Below are 19,812 nucleotides of genomic sequence, written 5' to 3'. Positions count from 1 at the left end.
ATGCTGCTCACACCACTCCTGTCCTTTTATAATTTGCATTGGTTACCAGTTTCTTCGATAATCTCTTATATATATTTCTCTTCTGGTTCTTCCTGCTTCCGCTTTAAAACCGGTCCCGCCTACATGTAGCCAACACGGCATTTCTGGATTCCTAATCGTCCTCTTCCAACATGTTCCCGATAAAAGAACCGCCAAGCGAATAAGGCTTACTCAATGCCAGTTTTACGCGTACATATTAGCAATGAGGAATACATTTAGTATTTTGCACTCCGGCGGCAAACTATTCCAACAGTACATCATGGATGCGTACGTTAAAACAGAGGACGCACGTCTCAACTATCTCAGATCACATCAACAAGATCTGTGTGTCGAACTATCAGACGCACTGCAAGCAAACACTGAAAATAACAACATACGTGTAGGAAAAATGATCATATTACCATCCACATTTCCAGGAAGTCCAAGATACATGCAACAAAACTATCAGGATGCCATGGCCATAGTACGTAAATTCGGAAAACCTGATTTACTTATCACTTTCACATGTAATCCTGCTTGGCCAGAAATTCTACATGCACTGTCGGATACGCACAGACCTGATACCAGTCTTCAGCCACGGTCAGTTGTACATGGCTTTTTCTACGGTTAGATCTTTCGACTCATCTGTCTTCTCCACCAAAACACCTATGCACAACTGCATCTTTCAAGAAGTTTTTATTTCCTCTTGATTTCTGAATTCCTTTCTCACCGTTTTCCGTTCCTATTCTTACACCGCCGTATGCCACGGTGGGCTTCGGCTTGTCAAATTTAAAATTCTTCTCCTCACCTTTAAAGCCCTTCATGGTTTAGCCCAGGGGTGTCAATCAGTCACCAATTTTCATGCTAATTAACTTCCCTTCATTTTCATAGCCCTGTTTTTAAGGATTCAGTCCTCTGAATTGATTCTTTTCTTCAATAAGTGGTAGCCAAACAGAAATGAGATGTGAAATGAGCCAATGGATGACCAGCTAAACTGGGATTTCATACTCCAACCAATTTCACTCCAACCAATCTATTAATGAGAAGCTGATTCTTGCTGTTAATTAAGCCCCTTATTTAATTCCATGGCTTGTTGCTGCTCTCATTCTGCCACAGCAGACATTTCCAAAACTGTTGATTTTTCTTTTTTTTCCTAAGACCACCATCAAAACGTTTAGGTGACCTGAGAGATCAACCTTAATGAGACCATCACCTTTCTTTATTCTCAGATATTGTGTGATGGACAAAGATGAGCTGGTCATGTGGCAGCTTATTTTGTGTCTCATTATTATTTTGCTGCTAATTAAGGAAAAAAGAAACAACTAAGGGACTTGAGTCAAGTTAATTAAAAGTAAAAGAAGTTAATTAGCAGCAAAAACTGGTCACTAATGAAGAAGATGGTTAGAATGAAAACCTGCTGCCCGGAGTTTGACACCCATGGTTTAGCCCCTCATTTTCTGTCTGAGCTGACGCTCCCTTACACTTCTGCCCGTGCATTAAGATCATCGGATGCTCACTTACTCACTCTACCTAAATACAGGTTAGTAACTATGGGGGGGGCAGAGCTTTCAGTGTGATGCCCCCTAAAATTTCCTTTGCGAGGAAAAATCTTTTATTCATTTCAAACTCCTGTTAAAAACACATCTCTTCAATAAGTATTATTCATTTACTTGTATGTAATTTCTGTTGTCTTATTAATGTGTTTGTTGAATTGTAAAGTGTCCTTGAGTGTATGAAAGGCGCTACACAAATCAAATAATAGTTTTTATTTAATAGTTTTTATTATTAAATATTGTTTAATGAAAGGTTTGGTTGCTTTGATGACGGCTTTAACTGTTTATACAAGAAAAACTATTCAGTATAATTACGGATTGTATTTGTAGAGCTGCAAGAGTAAAACTATATGGCATTCCCAGGAGAACTGCAGCTAGCAAAACCGTGACTGTGAATATTATTTCAATTTTTAACTTCAACAACAACAGTTATTTCTGGAGCACATATTCATAGAAAAGATGAAGCTCAAAGCACTTTACAAGTTGAAGAAAGAGAAAAAAGACAAAATTAAGCAATACTAATTAACACAGAATAAAAGTAAGATCTGATAGCCAGGGAGGACAGAAAAAAACAAAAAAGAAACTCCGGACAGCTGGAGAAAAACAACAAAATCTTCCAAGTAATATGATGTGTGATGATTGGCGCTGCCATCTCACCAGTCCACCATCCCGAGTACCAGTCCTTCCCCTGGTGATCATCTGTGCAGAGTTAGCGAGTTATCCCTGTGTTTTCTTTGCATTTTCTTTGTAGTTTTCCTTACACCTTCCCAAAGATGTTCTGAATAGAATGATTAGCCATTCTAAATTTGCACACGTGTGTGTCGGTGGACCCTGCCATGTGTGCCCCTGTGGTTTAGTACCCTGTTACCCTGATTTGGATTGTGTCTAACAGAGACATGAGTTGGGGAGAGTGTCTAAGAACCTCAGATGTGACAAACAGTGCTGATACACACAGCATTATAGAAATAACAAAAACAATAACCTTTAATTCTACCCATTATCACCGTATTTAATGCCTAACCTGAAAACGCAGTAAATAGTGGAGTACAAGAAAAGGACTTTGTGCATGAAAGCAGTAAAGAGAGGGGAGGAGGCCTTTCCAAATGAGTATAGAGGCCCATGAATTGTTCAGACCAAGTAACTAGAGCATGACTGTTGTATATAAAAAAGAATAATTGAATTTAATGCCAATATGGCTAATTGTGAGCAGAGTGTACAAGAGAAGAACTAAGCTGACGTGTTAGACGTACAGACCACCAAGCAGCAGTGGGGTATCGTATTCAGTAAAGGCCAGGTTTATCCCAGAATTAAAAACTAAAGTGAAGGCTTCACTAGATGAATAAGGAGGCATGAAGGAAATTACAGGAGAAGAAAACCGCTTTAGAGCCATGTACAAGTCAAACAGGTGTAACATTAATCATGGAGCACATAAGGGGAATTAGAAATTTAAAAAAGCAGGTGGAGAGGAATACTGCTGAAAAGCACAAGTCTGTCCCCAGGGGCACTTTGAGCATCTCGGCAGCAGGCAAGGCAGAGGTGAACGGTATGAGGGATTGTGGGAGTGAAGGAAAATTTACAGAAAATAAGCACAATTCAGATTCACCTGTGAAGAAGCTGGAAATCTCCCAGTAGCTACGAGGAATACCACTGAAGTGTTTCTTAGGCCGGGTTTATACTTCACGCGACGCATGCTGTAATGGATGCTCCTGCTACGCAAGCATCCATCCATTTTCCAACCCGCTGAATCCGAACACAGGGTCATGGGGGTCTGCTGGAGCCAATCCCAGCAAACACAGGGCACAAGGCAGGAACCAATTCCTGGGCAGGGTGCCAACCCACTGCAGGACACACCAAGCACACACTAGGGCCAATTTAGAATCGCCAATCCACCTAACCTGCATGTCTTTGGACTGTGGGAGGAAACCGGAGCGCCCGGAGGAAACCCACACAGACACAGGGAGAACATGCCAACTCCACGCAGGGAGGACCCGGGAAGCGAACCCAGGTCCCCAGGTCTCCCAACTGCGAGGCAGCAGCGCTACCCACTGCGCCACCGTGCCGCCCATCTACGCAAGCATTGTACTGTTTATACTGTACTTGCGCGCGTACTTTGCATACATCTCGAGGAATCCACCAGGTGGCAGTGCGAGATATTATCACGGTGAGAACAGGTTCGGCTTCGCTGTGTTGTGAATTGCCTGGAACACCCATTAAATTCTGATGACACCTTACCGCATTATCTCTGAAAAGGATGTTTAATGATTAAATCCATCAGTCCAGGGATTTGTCCATTTCAGCTAGCATTGGGCACGAGACAGAACTAATCCCTGGACGAGGCATCAGCTCATTGCAGGGTGAATACAAGCACTCACATACACTAGCGTCATTTTAGTGTAACCAAATCTGCATATCTTTGGAAGGAAATCGGAGCTCACTGAGGAAACCCAGCAGGAAAACATGGAAACTCCAGGCAGGGAATATCAGCGACGTGACTCCCTGCAAGACAGCAGTGCTACCGCTCCGCCACTGTGTGTAATTATTATTTAAACGAAATTACCGAGTTATCTGTAAAATGTAACATACATACAGGTACTTTAATGCTTTTCATCATGAAAGTGATATCAAGTATAAATCTAAGGATTCTAAATGTGCAGAGAGTTGGAATATCAGACATTTAACGTGCTCAGTGTGGCGATCTTTTGCTGGCGATTCGCTGCTGTCATGACCCGATGGAAGCCCCAGAAAAAAAGACCGCACAGAAGATTGTATGTGAGACTTTTAAAATGTATCATGTCATTACGATCAGGAATATGCGACGCTTGAATATAAAAGCACCACGAATACATCTGTATCTCAGCATTTTGCTTCACCACATCGAACCATACATCAAACATCGAAGCGCGCACACCAATCTCGTAGGATCCGCAAAGCTTTCCGTCACAAGTAGATAGTAAACAGAGACTCTGACGTCGCATTCCAACTTTTAGCACAGTTTGCCCCCCAACTTTTTGCTGGTACTGCAACTCGCACGCGCGTCGCGTTGATTTCTGAGGACCTGCTCAGAGGGCGCATCAAATGAACGCTGAGAACGCGTGGCAGCCATGATGCGGGCATGTACGCGTCCTGAGCGTGAAGTATAAATGAGCCCTAAGACCACGGAGAATGAAGTACAAACAAGTGACCGCGATCATGGCAAGGGCGCGAGTCATTATAGATGGAAACCCTTGGAAATGTTTTTCATTCTTGGTAAATTAGAAGAGTGGAGGCTATCAGACCTCATCCCGTTAGGTAAGAGCAGGTGATGAGATAAGTATGGTAGATGCTGGCAGCTAATTTAAAATTCATTACTTGGGACACATTGTTCTTAGCTAGTGTGGAAAAAACTTAGGTGTGAAACTTGCAATTTCACACGGACTTAATGTTTTGCTCCACACTGAGACAATTTATGTGTTATGACTGCTGTAGTCTTTATTATGACCAAAAAGGCTTGACTTAGTGAGATAATCAAAAATCCTTAATTTGGTAATCAACAAGCTTAACTAGCTCGGTATGATACGCAATTGACAAACCACAAATCTGTGATATGTGTCTTCTGTAGCAGGGGTTATTCACTTGGAAGCCAGTGAGGTTTGTATGGAATATAATAGGAGTAATGTGATTAGGACCCTTAATTTGGCGTGATTACCTTGCTGCTGAATTTTGAACTAACTGCACCCTGTTTACAAGTTTAGTCACAATACACAGCAATAAAGTATTACAGTAGTCTAGCCATGCAACCTTCAGTACTGTGACTGTTTGTTTGGAGAATCCTTGGGTGTACTGCTGGTTTGACTTTACTGGTTGATCACAGAGTCCCGAATGAGGCACATTACCTGCATTGTGAGGCGCAATTCTCCGAGGGTGATCCGCCTCGCAGTGAGGCCAAGGGGGGACGGCCACTTAACACCTGGCTGCGGCAGATAGATGGTCATTTCTGGGGGGTGGGACTGGATCGTGTGTGAAGCCCAAGGTGTTTTCATCATGTGGTGCGTGTGACAATGCACTGTACTAGTGCATGCTCCCTGACCTGAGGTTTAGAGCCCACAAGGAGACTTTCCCACTTGGCGCTGGTAACCTTGAGCAGATTATGCGCAATCCAAATTTTAATGTCATGGAAGCAGCTAACCAAATAGAGTAGAGAACAGGGCTGAGATTCTTTAGTTGAAATATAAAGTTGGATGTCATGATGCCATGATAAAGCATATTTGAAATTAGGGAGAAGAGGTACTGTAAGTAGAGGAAGGCAGGCTCTATTGTAGGCACGGAGCTGGACAGTCTGACATCTGTGGCAGAGCAATGGGCACTGAGCAGACTCCTGTGAATCATGGAGAATCCACTAAACAGTGTCATCTCCAGACAGAGGAGCAGCTTCAGCGACAGACTGCTGTCACCGTCCTGCTCCCCTGACAGACTGAGGAGATTGTTCCTCCGACACACTATGCGACTCTTCAATTCCACCCGGGGGGTAAATGTTAACATTATATAGGGATGCACCGATACCACTTTTTTGTAAAACGAGTACGAGTACTTGCATTTCAGTACTCGCCGATACCAAGTACTTGCCGATACCGAGTACTTAATAAAAACATGATTTAAATTTACAGGTAACAGCTTTAGTCATATAATTTAACAAAAAAAACAAGAAACTCTCGTCTATCTACTGGGAGGTTAGGCTAATTAGCGACACGGGGCTAACACTGCTTGTCCAAATATCCGTGGTGAAACTAAACGCAGAGGAGGCTTGCAGTAGGCTGTGGATATGTTTTTTCACGGAGTCGTGTAGTTTAGGAAGCTCCGTGTCAGTCATGTAGCTGCGGCTTGGGACATCATATCTGGGCTCCAGAACATGGAGGAGACGCAGGAATCCCACATTTTCTACCTCCGAGAGTGGCTGGTCAGTCAATGCAATGTACTCGATAATTGCCTGTGTTATTTTCACAGCACGTGGATTGTCTCTGGACATTTTCTCTCGTCTCGCAAGAGTTTGCGGCAGCGTGGGTTGTGTTGGTTTAGAAGCGTGGGTAAACTCTTTGTACTCGTTGTCGTGTTGGGATTTTAGGTGCTTGATTAAATTACTTGTGTTAAATGCGCTACCTTTTGAGCCTCCTCTGGACAATTTCACTGAGCACAATTTGCAGTCCGCCTTTGTTTTGTCGTCTTCATTCACTTTGAAATAGTTCCACACGGCTGACATGTCTCGCCTCGCCTTCTCCCCGCTCTGAGCTGCAGCCGGGGCCTGGGGGCGGGCACTCGACGCCTGTGATTAACCCCTTACACGCCGCTCAAACATAGACATTTCTCAGACCGTGTATCGGGAGACTTTTAACGAGTACGAGTACTTTAGAAAATGTGGTATCGAGGCCGATACCAGATACCCATTTCGGTATCGGTGCATCCCTAACATTATACAAAGTTATTATCTGTTATACCTGAATTGTTATCACTTTTTAATTTAATATTGTTATTATCAGTATGCTGCTGCTGGAGTATGGGAATTTAATAAAGTATCTATCTGTCTATGTATCTATTATATAGTGCCTTTCATATCTATCTATATATCTATCTATTATATAGTGCCTTTCACAGATCTATCTATTATAGTGCCTTTCATCCATCTATCTATCTATCTATCTATCTATCTATCTATCTATCTATCTATCTATCTATCTATCTATCTATCTATCTATTATATAGTGCCTTTCATCTATCTATCTATCTATCTATCTCTCTCTCTCTCTCTCTCATCTATCTATCTAGGACTCCGTTCTGAACTCTGTGGCACACCATGAGTAACAGGTGGACTGTGAGAAATGCAGTTATTTCGTTGAATACATTAAAATCTCTGAAGTTAAGTTACAGTGAAACCATGAATAAGCATCATCAGCTACACCCACTGAAGAAAGGTGTTCGTAATCCAGAATCGGTTGATTATTTGTTATTCTAACCAGGACTGTTTCATTGCTCTGTTTACACTGTAAACCACACAGAAAAGGTACAGAATATTTGTTAGTTTTAACTCTTTTAGGGCGGATGTCGACTTTTGTCGACAGGAGGGGTTGAAGGCAAATGTCGACAAAAGTCGACATCCAGGGATAAAGGGCGACAATCAGCTGTTAATGGCGACAAATCTCACTGTCACGTCACAGGCATTCCCTCTGTGCTTGGAGGAATGCTAGACTCGTTGACTCGGCAAATAAACATTGCGTGGGCGTGAGTTGCGAAATGTAAACAAAGGCAAGATGGCACCGACATGTGAAAAGGCAGCGAAGCAAGTGCAGAAAAGAAAACACTTGGCAGACGTTGTTTTGCGCATTACCGCGGAGTCGGACTCTTGATTTTTCAGAATCGGACTTTATTGGCAGTGATCAGGAGATCGAGCAAGAGAGTTAGAAGCAGGCATCAGCTGATCAGACACCAGCCGATGCCGCGCGAGCGGATCTGCTGCCAGTTGAGTGCCTTCGCGCAGCCGATGCATCTACGGCAAGGTTCGCGTGGGATAAATACACATACATTGATCCGTTGAGAGCCGATATGGCTACCGGAGTTTACAAGACGGCATGGCTTGCTTTTGGACACGACAGATCACCAGCTGCTGTACTTCAGGCTGCTCTCTCCTGATGCTGCTTTTCAGCTACTGTCAGACGAGACAAACAGGTAGGCAGAGATTTTTTTTGAATCGCGGGCTGCGTTTGCATCGCATTCTCGTTATTCAAAGTGGAAACCCACAACGAAAGACGAGATGAAGCGTGCTGTGGCATTACAAATAGAGATGGGACAGAACTGGTGATATAACTTCAGGGAGCATTGGTCCAAATGTGTTTTGTCCCCTGGTGGCTTAGGTACGTGTTGCTGCAAAGTTTTATTCACTTCTGTAATAAACAGAAGCAAATCCCATGGGGTGAGCCAGGCTATAATGCCATACATAAAGTTCATAAAGTTTCAGAAGATGAAAAGAGGTGACAATACGGTTTTCATGCAGGCAGAAAACTTGGTGGCAGTGGCATGGCACGATGGCAAATGGGTGACTTGTCTCTCTACAGTACACACTAACAATATATGTTAGAAATGCAGCAACAGACAATTGAAAAATAGGCATCAAAACAACACATAGAGAATTCAGGCTTATACAACATGCAAGACAGTAACATTTGTCAAAAGTAAATATTTTTTGTTGATTTGATATGTTAAACAATTGCTTTGTGTTCTTTTTTAAAAAATGTTAGTTTTTGGAAAAATATTCAGCCCTGGGAGAAAAGAAACAAAAAAAAAATTAGCCCTAAAAGAGTTAAAATAGTCTTGCAGTTGGGAAGCAACAATCGTGTCCACAAATTTTGCAACAAAATGGAAGATTTTGTTAAGATTGATAATTGCTGAAATGGTTGAGATTACTATCTTCATTCCAACATTACTCCCTGAAAATGTTGTTCTAAAACACCTGAGATGAAGACAGTCTGCTGGTTTGTAGTGGTGGGGAAACACTTTGGGAACCAAAGCAAAAAAAAAAATCTTGAATGGTGAAAGTCATTTATCGTAGGTGTTGGTAAAAGTGACAAAGTCCTGGTTGTCTTTGTGCCGCACATTCTCCGAGTCAGCAGGGTGTAACTACCGTTTGGTCCTCTGCCCTTTGCGTTGGCCTCATGCCACTCACCCTTAAATTCCCCTGATTGTTTTTTTTTTGCCCCCTTGACCATGAAGCCTCAACATCCAACTTCAATCCCCAACAATGCCCTGCTTTTCAGACATGTGGATTATTAAATAATGTAAGTGCTGGGTATTTGAATGTTGAGGAGTTTCCTAAAACCCATTTACATGTGAAGCATATCCTAATATTGGGAACAGATGAGTTCCATCCTACATTGTAGTATACCTTTTTAAGCAAATGTAGCAATATTCAGAAATTTAAAAATAAGGATTTTTAGGGCCCTTCAGAAAAAAAATCACCAGAGGCTTCGTATATAAAAAGGCGCAGGTCACGGAAACCGTACAGGCCAAAGGTCCAAAGCTTCATGAAAGTTCTCTGCTGGAGTGACACTGACATGATTGGCTTCCTTGCTGATGTAACACTGGCTCGGGTGACCCTTTAAGTTACTTACCTCTTGTGGTTTGTAGTGATGATCCAAGGTTTTGCTGTCTATGGTGACCAGTGCTAAACTTCAGCAAACAACATCTTGCATTATTCATGTTGCATTAGCCACTGGTCGTCCAGTCTTATGCTCACAATGTTTACCAAAAAATTGTTAAAATCATCCAGAGCTGCACAGGTGAAGTGACCTGCTGCTGGTTGAAGCATCTTAGAGATACATACGTTCAAGGTGTATTCCTCCTCCAGATGATATTTTCGTTTGCTTTTCTTTTAATCTTTGCTATTACTTGCTGCTCTATGAAGTTTGCACTGTAGTTATCACAATGATACCCAATGAATGAGCTGTTACTGTTGGACTCCTCACCAATAAATAATGGTGTAGACGGGTCTTCAGTTGAAATGCTCATTTGTGGTACGGCTAGTTCATATTTAACAATATTTTTGTAAACGTGTTTCCGGCATTATCGGTACACACCTGGATCACTTGACATGGATTTTGCAATGTGAGTAAAGTGAGATTTTTTCCTTTCCTTGGACATTTTGCTATTGTTTCTTGTTGTCCAAAATTTGCCACCATAGTTCTATCAAACTTTTATCTTCATTCTGCATGAACATGTTTTCTCAGCCCTCACTATGAACTCCATGTGGTAATTAACGTAAATATTTTTGGGTGGAGTGTGCCTTTATGCCCTCGGGACATGCTTACGGATTAACTTTATTGTGCCAGGTGAATGTAGAACTGATTCCAAATGGCATCCTCCCCTGACATCAGCCAGAGAAAGGTGAGGTTAAAATTGGATGTCTGACTGAAATAAAATATCTGCTTGTTTACATCTGCAATGTCCCAAGTTGTTTCCCACTTTCCTAAAGAGCCGTGGTCCAATTGGAATGTGCAACCAGTCAATAATGCAGTGCCATCTGCACCCATGAACGTGTTAGAACTTTGTGCCACCTCACTCCTTGTAAACTGTGTACTGAAATAACAAATAGATAACTGACTTCTACTCTTTGCCCTTACAGATTCCAGCCAGGAGTACACAGACTCGACCGGCATAGATGTGCACGAGTTTCTAGTGAACACGCTGAAAAACAATCCCAGGTGACGAGCACACCACAGTTTTCTCCCTCGCTGCTTCTGTCATCTCCTGCAGATGCTCATGTCTACTTTTGTTTCCTTCCTCTTTATTTCCTAAGGGACAGAATGATGCTGTTAAAACTTGAGCAGGACATTCTGGAGTTCATCAACGACAACAAGTAAGTGATGCTAATGTATCTGGTTAACGCTGCCATGGCCGTCTTCAAATTGATCATGTGCACGGTGTGAAAGCTGCTTGCCTTTCCTTGGCTTATTGTAAGCACTGCTTTCCTAATGTTAGACAGAAGGTGGGTATTATGGCAGGAACATGGAAGCAGAAAAAGCCAAACATTGTGCTATTACTGTATTGCCAATGGGAAGAGCTGTATAAAAGAAAGTTGTATCCATCCATCCATCCATTTTCCAACCCGCTGAATCCGAACACAGGGTCAAGGGGTTCTGCTGGAGCCAATCCCAGCCACCACAGGGTGCAAAGGCAGGAACCAATTCCGGGCAGGGCACCAACCCACCGCAGAAGTTGTATCCCTATTTCCAAAGAAAACACAAATGAAAAAGAAAGGGCAGTCCTGGTTTTGTGTAGTGGCTTGTGTTCCATCTTGTCAGCTTTGTGAGGAGCCACTCAGAACAGACATTTTCAGAGAAGCTAAATGTCAGTCTTTTAGGTGAGTCCTTCATGTCACTGAATTTCCCACGTAGCAAATTACTACAAATATTATGACGGGATGAACATACCTGATAGTGGCGTGACCAGAAAGCACACGCACAACAGTATATTAAATTCAGTTTAACTTTGTATAACACTCTCCACCGACTGCAGGCTGAGAGCACTGTTGCAAGTTGACAGGTAAAATGTCTTTACTAATTACATAATACACACATGTGAAGATACAGATTTAGATAGATAGATAGATACTTTATTAATCCCAAGGGGAAATTCCCATACTCCAGCAGCAGCATACTGATAATAACAATATTAAATTAAAGAGTGATAACAATGCGGGTATAACAGACAATAACTTTATATAATGTTAATGTTTACCCCCATGGTGGAATTGAAGAGTCGCATAGTTTGGTGGAGGACCGATCTCCTTAGTCTGTCAGTGGAGCAGGATGGTGACAGCAGTCTGTCGCTGAAGCTGCGCCTCTGTCTGGAGATGATCCTGTTCAGTGGATGCAGTGGATTCTCTATGATTGACAGGAGCCTGCTCAGCGCCCGTCGCTCTGCCACAGATGTCAGACTGTCCAGCTCCGTGCCTACAATAGAGCCTGCCTTCCTCACCAGTTTGTCCAGGCGTGAGGCGTCCCTCTTCTTTATGCTGCCTCCCCAGCACACCACCGTGTAGAAGAGGGCGCTCGCCACAACCGTCTGATAGAACATCTGCAGCATCTTATTGCAGATGTTGAAGAACGCCAGCCTTCTAGTGAAGTATAGTCGGCTCTGTCCTTTCTTGCACAGATCATCAGTATTGGCAGTCCAGTCCAATTTATCATCCAGCTGCACTCCCAGGTATTTATAGGTCTGCACCCTCTGCACACAGTCACCTTTGATGATCACGGGGTCCAGGAGGGGCCTGGTCCTCCTAAAATCCACCACCAGCTCCTTGGTTTTGCTGGTGTTCAGGTGTAGGTGGTTTGAGTCGCACCATTTAACAAAGTCCTTGATTACGTTCCTATACTCCTCCTCCTGCCCACTCCTGATGCATCCCACCATAGCAGTGTCGTCAGCGAACTTTTGCATGTGGCAGGACTCCGAGTTGTATTGGAAGTCTGATGTATGTTGGCTGAACAGGACCAGAGAAAGTACAGTCCCCTGCGGCGCTCCTGTGCTGCTGACCACAATGTCAGACCTGCAGTTCCCGAGACGCACATACTGAGGTCTGTCTGTGAGATAGTCCACGATCCATGACACCAGGTATGAATCTACTGCCATCTCTGTCAGCTTGTCCCTGAGGAGCAGAGGTTGGATTGTGTTGAAGGCGTTAAAGAAGTCTAGAAACATAATTCTTACAGCACCACTGCCTCTGTCCAAGTGGGAGAGGGATCGGTGTAGCATGTAGATGATGGCATCCTCCTCTCCCACCTTCTCCTGGTATGCGAGCTGCAGAGGGTCGAGGGCGTGGTGGACCTGTGGCCTCAGGTGGTTTTTAGATTTGTTGAAACACTTGGTAAAATGTAGCAATTCCAAATGGATTAACAATGTCTGTCCATTTATTGAGCTATGGTCATTTGACAGAAGAAGACAGGAAAATTAAAAACTTGGGAAATAAACCTCTGGGGTGGTGGGGTCCACGGTCAACCTTAACAGATAAAATCAAAAGATAGTCACAGTCCGGGAGACCTCAACCAACTAACTGCCCACCTCCCAGTCATTCTACAGTATCTGTATATGCAGGCCAGTAAAAAATGTTTCCATTTTTTGATTCCAAGGCTCCAGTATCTGAGGGCTCTTTTAATGGGCAGGAAAACAGTAGGCAGTAGAGAAGTGGTACAGCCGAATACCAGAAAAAGAAGCAGGAGGGTCAGTAATGGAACATAATTAAAGTTTATACTTTTACTATTGTAAATACTTGTATTTATACAAATTAACACAGAGATGCAAGAAGTACAGCTAATCAACAGCTCCTGTTGGTGTATACCAAACTAGAGGAGGCACCTTCTGCCTGAGACCAAAAAGGTATTTCATATATAGGCAGGCACTGCTTTGGGGTCCTGGGGCTAAACCCTCAAACTCCTACTGTTGTTTTATTAATTTTTGGAATGTTTAGTAGTCTGGAATCTTGATCTTGGTGCGCACCCTGGCTTGTAAGGTAAATTGGCTAGCAGACTTTGGCCATTTAAGTCTTTATATGGAAGAAGGAGCGTTTTGAAATCAACCCTGAACATAACTGGAAGCCAGTGTAATGACTCCAGGACTGACGTTATGTGTTCATACTTTGTAGTTCTTGTCATGATTCTTGCAGCAACATTTTGAATGAACTGAAAGCTGCATAAAAATGGTTTGAGCAGCCTGTGAATCACACACGGCAGTAGTCAGTTCTACTAGAACTAAATGCCTGAAATAACTTCACTTTATACTTCGTGTTTAAAAATAGTCTTTATTTTCCAACATTTTGAAAGTGAAAAATACCGAACTGTTTAAAACCTTTTATGTATATTTTAAGACACACTGGTGTCAAGGACAACGCTGGAGTTGCATGCTGATTCAGTAAAACTGTCTAGATCAGAGGTTTTCAAACTCGGCCCTGGGGACACCCTGTGGCTGCAGGTTTTTGTTCCAAACAGATTCCTAATCGGTGACAACATCTGATCACACTGAGCTCATTTAATTAGCTGGGGTTTTTTTTCCTCTCACATTCAGAAAAGCACAGCAGCATGATTTTTATGTTTATAAAACATTTAGGAATATTTCTGTTTTTGCTTTAGATTTAAATGCTTAACTCTCTTTTGTACATTTCATTATGTTTTGCCCTTTCTCTGGGCAGTTTGCTCCCTTCATTGTATCTTAAGAATGACAAAAACTAGCCGAGCAGACACCCAGACAAACAACACTAAATCGTGAAAGGCTGCGACTACTTTAGTGTCAGACCCACTAATTAGTAAGTAATGGATTAATTAAACAATTAGAACAACTGGAAAAGTAGAATGAAAATCAAGATCAAAATATTGTTAATACATTTTGTTTTTACCAAACTTGGTTTTCTAATTTCTATATTGTTCTCAAAACACAGAAGTAACAGTTCATTTAATTAGCCCAGGAGTCCAATTTAAAAACAGAAGCTGCTTGGAACAAAAACCTGCAGCCACAGTGGGTCCCCAGGGCCAAGTTTGAAAACCCCTGGTCTCAATCAAGTGAGTTAAACGACAGAGAATATTGTTGCCATATGTCTTGTAAACACCCCCAACACCAAAAAATACACATTTTTGGAAGTAAATGCAGCAGGAAGTTGCATTTGGTACAAAGTGCAATTAGAGTAGGCCCTGCTTTACATCATTTGGGGGCATATTGTCCTCACAGGTGGCGCAGTGGTAGTGCTCCTGCTTTGCAGTAAGGAGACTGTGGAAGATTGTGTGTTCACTTCCCGGTTCCTCCTTGTGTGGATAGCGCTTTGTGTACTGAAAAAAGTGCTATATAAATGTAATGAATTATTATTATGCAATGAAAAGGTGGCCGTATGTGTAAATCGTGTTTAATCATGAGGTCTGTAGTTTGAAATACTGACAGATGAGTAGAGATCACTGCTTCCCCTAACAGTGTCACAGGGTTATGGTCAAGTGGGCTTTAGTTAGGCTGTGTTCGTCCTCAAAACTGCATACTGGTATCATGCCACCTGACAAGCAAGCCTGTTGTATTATGGGTGGAGTGATTGGCTGTGCAGATTATCCATCCTGTGCGCATTACGCAAATCAAAGTGGTAATGTTGTAAGCATGGCATGTTTTGTGTAGAGGCAAATGTAAAGCAGTGATGAGGACCAAGGATCTGCTGTGCATTGGATTTCTGTGAATAGGTCACTTCATGAACTGCACTGAGCAGCAGAAGCGGTGTTGAACTCCATGGCACGTGGAAGGCAAGTGTTCGTCTGACTGGTGTGTTGTGTTTTTCTTTTTCATTCTTTGATTATGAACAGTCCTTAGACAAGTAATAAAAACTAAAATAAAACCGGTCACCCAAATTAAATAATAAAAATGAATCAGCAGGAGCAGTACAAAGTAAAGAAACTGGATTTACAGGAGATTGGAACAGTGAGAAGTTGAAATTTACTGAGGGCTCCACAGCAACTGCCATTAATAGAGTTAATAAACAAAGCAAGACGGTGCAGGAAAATTAGGTAGGGAATACCTGTGGGTTTTTCCTGATGACTCCTTTTGTCTTTGCCACAGTAATCAATACAAGAAGTTTCCTCAGATGACCTCTTACCACAGGATGTTGTTGCACCGGGTGGCTGCCTACTTTGGCATGGATCACAATGTTGACCAGACTGGAAAGGCTGTCATCATCAACAAAACGTGCAACACGAGAATGTGAGTTGAACCAGCCAGCTGATTGTTGATGCGCTTGATGCCCAGGTAAAGGTCTGACTGTGCTTGCTGTGTCCTTGCAGTCCAGAGCAGAGGTTTACTGAGCACATCAAGGATGAAAGAAATGTGGACTTTCAGAAGAAATTCATTCTCAAAAGAGATGACGCCAGCATGGACAAAGATGAGAACCAGGTAATCCTGTCAATGCATTCCTTGTATTTCAGCAGATATAAATCACTGGCCACTGTGTCTGTCTTTGTGTTTACTTTCAGACCTGACATAAAAAAATCCCTTCACTCTATGTATTAATTGTTTTCCTCCCAGAAGTGGTATTAAAATGACCTTCTCTAGTCCCTCCGTTAGTTAGCCTGGCACATGAAGCTAATAACTGAGTGAGTGTCAAAAAGCTCTGTTCATTCTGCATCAGCGCCCTCTCAGGCTAGGAAGACCGTCAGTAGAATTCTGTTTCGTCTTCTCATCTTGGTTCTGCACCAGCTGTCCAAGGCATAACCCTCCACTCTGATCCGTGGAGTTCTTTTCAGAAATTCAGTAGTGGGTGTCACTGACTATCAACTCTTAGAGTGACAAGCAAAAGTAAAAATGAAGTACAACTTCAGCAGTCCCATGTCACTGATGAGGACAAGAGCGGTAAGGAAGGCCCTTAGCTGGAGTTCCATTATCTGTTTCAGGCCAATTGGTGGCCGATTTTCTGCTCCTCATCCATATGTGAGTTCAGCGAGCTGTCGCTGGCATCTAGGGATATTGTAATACCAGAACATTTGTGTTTCATACCATTGACATTTTACAATACTTGATATGTACTCAGTACCACAGAAATAACAGAAATCCCATTCATTAATAGTTCATTATTCATGTGAATAATTTTGAGCCTTTTTCTTTAATAGAATATGTAATGAATACATTCTAACAGTAACAGCTTTAAACTAGTGACATATCCAAGTAGCTACTCAGCTATCACTACAGTCAACTAGCATTGGCATTCATACATCTCAATATACCATGCAGGGCTTATAATAATAATAATAATAATTCTTTGCATTTATATAGCACTTTTCTCACTACTCAAAGCGCTCAGCAATTGCAGGTTAAGGGCCTTTCTCAAGGGCCCAACAGAGCAGAGTCCTTATTGGCATTTATGGGATTCAAACCGGCAACCTTCCGAATGCCAGTGCAGATCCCTAGCCTCAGAGCCACCACTCTTGAATTGTAACGTGTGATAGACATGGGGATTCCCCCAGTGTAACAACGAGGGGAGCTATTATCATGGTGCAACTTCAACATAGGGCTTACAGTGCATCTGGAAAGTATTCCCAGCGCATCACTTTTTCCACATTTTGTTATGTTACAGCCTTATTCCAAAATAGATTCAATTCATTTTTTCCCTCAGAATTCTACACACAACACTCCATAATGACAACATGAAAAAAGTTTGAGATTTTTGCAAATTTATTAAAAATAAAAAAATTGAGAAAGCACATACATGTACATAAGTATTCACAGCCTTTGCCATGATGCTCACAATTGAGCTCAGGTGCATCCTGTTTCCCCTGATCATCCTTGAGATGTTTCTGCAGCTTCATTGGAGTCCACCTGTGGTCAATTCAGTTGACTGGACATGATTTGGAAAGGCACACTCCTGTCTATATGAGGTCCCACAGTTGACAGTTCATGTCAGAGCACAAACCAAGCATGAAGTCACAGGAATTGTCTGTAGACCTCTGAGACAGGATTGTCTCAACGCACAAATCTGGGGAAGGTTACAGAATAATTTCTGCTGCTTTGAAGGTCCCAATGAGCACAGTGGCCTCCATCATCCATAAGTGGAAGAAGTTCAAAACCACCAGGACTCTTCCTAGAGCTGGCTGGCCATCTAAACTGAGCGATCGGGGGAGAAGGGCCTTAGTCAGGGAGGTGACCAAGAACCTGATGGTCACTCTGTCACAGCTCCAGAGGTCCTCTGTGGAAAGAGGAGAACCTTCCAGAAGGACAACCATCTCTGCAGCAATCCACCAATCAGGCCTGTATGGTAGAGTGGCCAGACGGAAGCCACTCCTTAGTAAAAGGCACATGGCAGCCCACCTTGAGTTTGCCAAAAGGCACCTGAAGGACTCTCAGACCATGAGAAAGAAAATTCTCTGGTCTGATGAGACAAAGATTGAACTCTTTGGTGTGAATGCCAGGCGTCACATTTCGGGGAAACCTGGCACCATCCTTACAGTGAAGCATGGTGGTGGCAGCATCATGCTGTGGGGATGTTTTTCAGCGGCAGGGACTGGGAGACTAGTCAGGATAAAGGGAAAGATGACTGCAGCAATGTACAGAGATATCCTGGATGAAAACCTGCTCCAGAGCGCTCTTGACCTCAGACTGGGGCGACGGTTCATCTTTCAGCAGGACAACGACCCTAAGCACACAGCCAAGATATCAAAGGAGTGGCTTCAGGACAACTCTGCGAATGTCCTTGAGTGGCCCAGACTTGAATCTGATTGAACATCTCTGGAGAGATCTTAAAATGGCTCTGCACCGACGCTTCCCATCCAGCCTGGTGGAGCTTGAGAGGTGCTGCAAAGAGGAATGGGCGAAACTGGCCAAGGATAGGTGTGCCAAGCTTGTGGCATCATATTCAACAAGACTTGAGGCTGTAATTGCTGCCAACGGTGCATCGACAAAGTATTGAGCAAAGGCTGTGAATACTTATGGACATGGGATTTCTCAGTTTTTTTATTTTTAATAAATTTGCAAAAACCTCAAGTAAACTTTTTTCATGTTGTCATTATGGGGTGTTGTGTGTAGAATTCTGAGGAAAAAAATGAATTGAATCCATTTTGGAATAAGGCTGTAACATAACAAAATGTGGAAAAAGTGATGAAGCGCTGGGAATACTTTCCGGATGCACTGTATAAAGAGTGATATCATGAACTCCGTGATGTAGTTTACTTTATAACTTTGCTATTGCTTAGCTTGTGTACAAATCCAGACATTACTCGTCCTCACAGGTGGCACAGTGGTAGTGCTGCTGCTTTGCAGTAAGGAGACTGTGGAAGATTGTGGGTTCGCTTCCCGGTTCCTCCCTGTGTGGATAGCGCTTTCAGTACTGAGAAAAGAGCTATATAAATGTAGTGAATTATTATTATTACTGTAGTTGGTGAATCTTAGCAAATCCAATATGTGACTTATGTGCTTTTTTTTTTTTTTTTTTCTACGCTCATCATGTTTTAATCTTTGCACTCATGAGCATTAGTTTACCTTCAAAAACAAATGAATGACACAAATGTATCATCTGCATATTCATATCTGTTTTGTCAAATAGTGTCCTAGGTGACCCTATTTTCCACTTCTTTATTGTGTAGACTTTAACAACATGTCTCAAATTCCTTGGTTTTAGCCATCATATCTTTCCCTAAATAGAGCAATATAACAAACAGGGCAGTGTTACACCTTAATTATCTATTACTGATAATGTGCACATATTATAAAGAAACAGAGTACAGTGTGTGTGTTACAAACCAGTTAAACCTGATAATGCTATATGTGTAGTCAGTGGTGGTTCAAAATCTTGTAGCTTAATTCAGTTCTTCCTGGTCATCTCGTCATCTGCTCAGGCCCAGGCAGCCTGCATCTCTCAATATGGTTGCTAAGACATGGTTGTCTTCTCGTATTGGAAGAATGGCGAGAGAGATGAAGGTGGTCTTCACTGCATAGCAAAATTGTGCCAGAATGTGAGCATGCCTTTGCAGGTCTCCATCTTCATTGTCCCTCCTGACATTCGCACCCTTCACCAGCTCATGCACAACCTCCTTCCCAGTTCAGCTGCTTTACAGTGTGGGTGTCATATTCAAAAAACCCCCAGTCTAGATTTTTCTCTAGTGCCAAATCGAGATGTTACAAAAACCAATACTTTGATTGTAATTGATACCAGAGTTGTGAAAACATAATGGTACCAGCCGTTTTACAGAATAGGTAGTACCAAGAAAGCCGAAATTGT

The 19,812-nt window shown here is 42.5% G+C and overlaps 1 protein-coding gene across 16 annotated transcripts in view; it reads left to right on the top strand.

Moving 5' to 3' along the window:
- Positions 1-19,812, top strand: part of LOC114649225 (R3H domain-containing protein 2) — a 124,317-nt gene that overhangs the window by 81,061 nt on the left and 23,444 nt on the right. For all 16 annotated transcript variants that reach the window (XM_051925391.1, XM_051925392.1, XM_051925393.1 and 13 more), the window contains 4 exons: positions 10,714-10,792; positions 10,888-10,947; positions 15,669-15,809; positions 15,890-15,998. In XM_051925391.1, coding sequence (XP_051781351.1) covers positions 10,714-10,792; positions 10,888-10,947; positions 15,669-15,809; positions 15,890-15,998 — 389 coding nt within the window. The remainder of the gene's footprint in view (positions 1-10,713; positions 10,793-10,887; positions 10,948-15,668; positions 15,810-15,889; positions 15,999-19,812) is intronic.

The sequence above is a fragment of the Erpetoichthys calabaricus genome, chromosome 3 (genome assembly GCF_900747795.2).
Source record: "Erpetoichthys calabaricus chromosome 3, fErpCal1.3, whole genome shotgun sequence".
Classification (NCBI taxonomy): Eukaryota; Metazoa; Chordata; class Cladistia; order Polypteriformes; family Polypteridae; genus Erpetoichthys; species Erpetoichthys calabaricus.
This window is presented reverse-complemented; position numbering and strand designations above follow the sequence as displayed.